The sequence below is a fragment of the Rhea americana genome, unplaced genomic scaffold (genome assembly GCF_003343005.1).
Source record: "Rhea americana isolate MKP2758 unplaced genomic scaffold, rheAme1 scaffold_313, whole genome shotgun sequence".
NCBI classification, from domain to species: domain Eukaryota; kingdom Metazoa; phylum Chordata; class Aves; order Rheiformes; family Rheidae; genus Rhea; species Rhea americana.
Window position 1 is genome coordinate 266,590 of NW_028186439.1, and position 3,331 is coordinate 269,920.

At 54.7% G+C, this 3,331-nt stretch overlaps 1 protein-coding gene across 1 annotated transcript; it reads left to right on the forward strand.

Annotated features, from left to right (window-relative positions):
• The first annotated feature begins 253 nt into the window (after positions 1–253).
• Positions 254–2,619, forward strand: TMEM37 (transmembrane protein 37). The gene has a single exon (XM_085310182.1). The coding sequence runs from the start codon at positions 282–284 to the stop codon at positions 903–905; it is 624 nt and encodes a 207-aa protein (XP_085166308.1). The 5' UTR covers positions 254–281; the 3' UTR covers positions 906–2,619.
• The last annotated feature ends 712 nt before the right edge of the window (positions 2,620–3,331 follow it).

The window sequence follows — 3,331 nt, forward strand, 5'->3', positions numbered from 1 at the left end:
GGGGGTTGGGTGGGTTGGATGGGCAGTGCATGGTGTTGCACACCGTGGAGAGGGTGTCTGAGGAGTTGGGGGGGGGGTTGGAGGGGCAGTGCACGGCGCTGTACACCAGGGAGAGGGTGCTGGCAGGGGGTGGCAGTGGGGCCTGGCTTGGGTGTGCAGCACCCCCCTCCACCCAGCCCAGGTGGCAGCGCCTCTGCGTGTGCGTCCAGAGCACCTCGGCCACTGACATCATTCCTGGAGTCCATTAACTGCGTCGCTCTAATCTCGTTTCAGTCTGATTAATGGCCGGAAGGAGCCCTGTTAACTTATTTTCTTCGCTGCTCTCCCCTAAGGCGCAGAGGCTGCTGCCGCACAGAAGACTGCAGAAGGCTTTCTTTGAGGTGTTCATCAGGAGCCTCATCATCCTGTGCGTGGCCATAGCCGTGGTCTTGTCGTCCATCTCCGTCTGCGACGGCCGCTGGCTTTTCGCGAGGGGGGAGCTCTTYGGGCTCTGGCACTTCTGCACTGTTAGCAACAGCAGCGTCCTGAAATGCGTCACCGACCTGAGCCTGGCTGATGTRGAAGGGATGAACGTGGGGATGATACTCATCAGGAGCATGGTGGCTTTTGCTGTCGTGGTAGCTATATTCGGCCTGGAGCTCTTGATGGTCTCCCAGGTCTGCGAAGATGCCAACTCTAGGCGAAAGTGGTCACTGGGCTCAGTTCTCATCCTTGTCTCCTTTTTGCTGTCATCTGCTGGAGTCCTGAGCTTCTCAATCCTCCTGAGGGATCACATCACCTTCACAGGCTTCTCGCTGACGTACTGGTGCGAGTTCATTGCTGCCTTCCTCTTCTTCCTCAACGGGATCAGCGGACTCCACATCAACAGCCTCACRTACCCGGGGAGCGGGCTAGGGAAAATCTAGGTGCCGAGGGTGCTCTCTGCCTTTGCGTAAGCAGCTGTGCCAAACAGACTGGAAGAAGAGGGAGCCTGATGAAGTCTGAAAAGGACACTGCGTCTCGCACTGTGTGCCCGGAGGGAAAGCACCGGTCTGTTGGGCGGTTTGATCTTGGGTGATGGACACCCTGACCAGCGTGGAGGACCGCACAGCATGAGCAGAGCGGCAGCAAGGACTGGCTGCTGCTGAAATACAGCTTTCTGGAGCAACAGATCGAGATGTTTTCCCGTTACACGTATAGAATAGCCAACAGCAGCCTACACAAGCACGCTCGGTGGTGAGGCTTATGCACAGCCTGTACTGTTAYGGGTTTGGTAATGTTGGGCTTCCCCCATCCTCTGGAGCCCATGAAACCCGTGTGACAACTTCAGTGTCTCTTGCACCCGTTCGGTATCAGGGACAGATTATTTGCGCTTCTCTGCACTCCTCAGCTGTTGCAGGGCATTGCTCTTCCTGGGCGTCTTTGCCGTGCTTTCAGGGAAAGAGGAACGAGCTCTGCGTGGGCTTTGGGCAGGGGTTGCGGCCGGGCAGACCGTGCTGCCGTTCTGCTTCTCGGCACGCTGCGCTTCTGGCGTGCCTTTGGGTCACGGGGTTTCCCACCAGGGCAGCGGCAGGCAGGCTCATCCCGGAGCATCGCYGCTGGGATGAGCGAACTGCAGATCTGCCCGATGGCACTGAGCCCTGCTCCTCGCGGGATTAACAACGGGTTGGGGGGAGAAACCCGCTCTGCTTTAACGCTTGTTTTGTGTCCGCTGGTGAGACTTCCTGTGTTTTAGTCTCAAGACAAATGTTTATACGTGCCTCRTCTCGGTAGTGTAACTTTTCTACAGTAATGTTGCTAAGCGTTACCCGAGATGCAGCTTCGGGCCAGGTCTAGTCGTGAGGCTTGCTCAGGTCAGCGCCCCTTGGGCTTTTGCGCCCTTCTGTGCTTTTCGGCGTCTCTCCCGGATAAGACGGCACACTGAGCTGCATTACCCAGCACAGCTCCCGAATCCCTCGGGGTGTTTGGGGCTCTGTCGGAGCTTCCTGACCTTCTCTCAAGGACAACGAATTCTGGGATCGTGCCCTTAACCTGCCTCTGGAAAACTGCACTGTGATTGTATCCCCTTTTAAAGGTGCTTTTGATTTGCTGAATTGCACTGTTCAAAGCATGCCAGTGGACTGACCTTGCAGACGCCGTACGGCTGGTGCTGTTGGCTTTAGTGGAAACACTTGACCCCAGGGAGAGTCTGCAAGGTTCAGCCCCAGATTGTTGCACTTTGATGTTAGCAGTTGGTGGAGTGCCTTAAATGACCAATGAACCTGTTCTGGTGGATGCCCATGCTGCACCCCAACAYGAGACAAGGGCCTGGGTGTCCTTGGCCTGTCTGGAAACCTGGAACRTAACTTCACCAAGTGCCTTTTTGCTGGCACCCAAAATCTTGTGTGTGCTCCCTTTAGTCCCCGTGGGACATGGTGCCTTTAGCCTGCAGAGCCTGGCCTTGGGGGAAGGCAGGGGGAAACCAGACCATGTCCCTGTCTGGAGCCTCCTGCCCCACGTCGGGGAGGAGATGGTCCGCAGCTRGCCATTGAGTTCACGTAAGACTCAGCAGGGTTGTTAATGACTTGAGGATGCCCTCTGCTAGCTGAAGAAGAGGCCTTTTGTTGGGATACAGAATGAATCCTCTAGCAAAAATAGCTTTTTTTTAAAAAAAAAAATCCAACCAGCTTTGTATAATACTGCTTGACTTCTTCTTTCTGAGTAAAGAGGCATTTTGGTGGCTAAATACTACAAAGCAGGATTTATTGTCTTAGATTGTTATATACCACAACCTATGTAGCAGCAACTGGTAACTCTTCACTTTCTGAAACCTGCTGAAGTGTCAAGCAAGATTTCTGAAGTTTATTAAATAAATTTCTTTGAAAATAAGAGAACTGCAATTCTCCCTCTCTGCATTGAGATACCGGGCTGCAGATTGAAGGGGAAGAGCGAGGGCTGGGTAACCCCTCCCAGGCACCGCTCCCCGCGGGCCGGCTGCAGGAGCGCCCGCCGGGCGCCCTGCGCGGGAGGCAGGGCTCCGCGGAGCCCCGGGGATGCTCCCCTTTCCCCACAGCACGTGTCCGCGCTGYGTTACGGAACGAGAGGGGCGGTCGGCCGCGCTTGTGCGAATCGGAGATGGCCTTTTAGGCGCTCGATGATTTCCTGCTGTTACACGGTCTGTTTACCAGCTAAATAGCTTCCCCCCCCCGCCCCAAGTCTTCTGCTTCCGTTTTCCCACACTGTGCCCTGCGTCTGAAGCATCCTTGCTCTTTCCCCCAGCTTTCTTGTGCTCATTTGGTCTGCAGAAAGTAGTATTTGAGTGCAAATACTTAAAAAAAAAAAAAAAAAAAAAAGAAATCTGCTAAATATGACA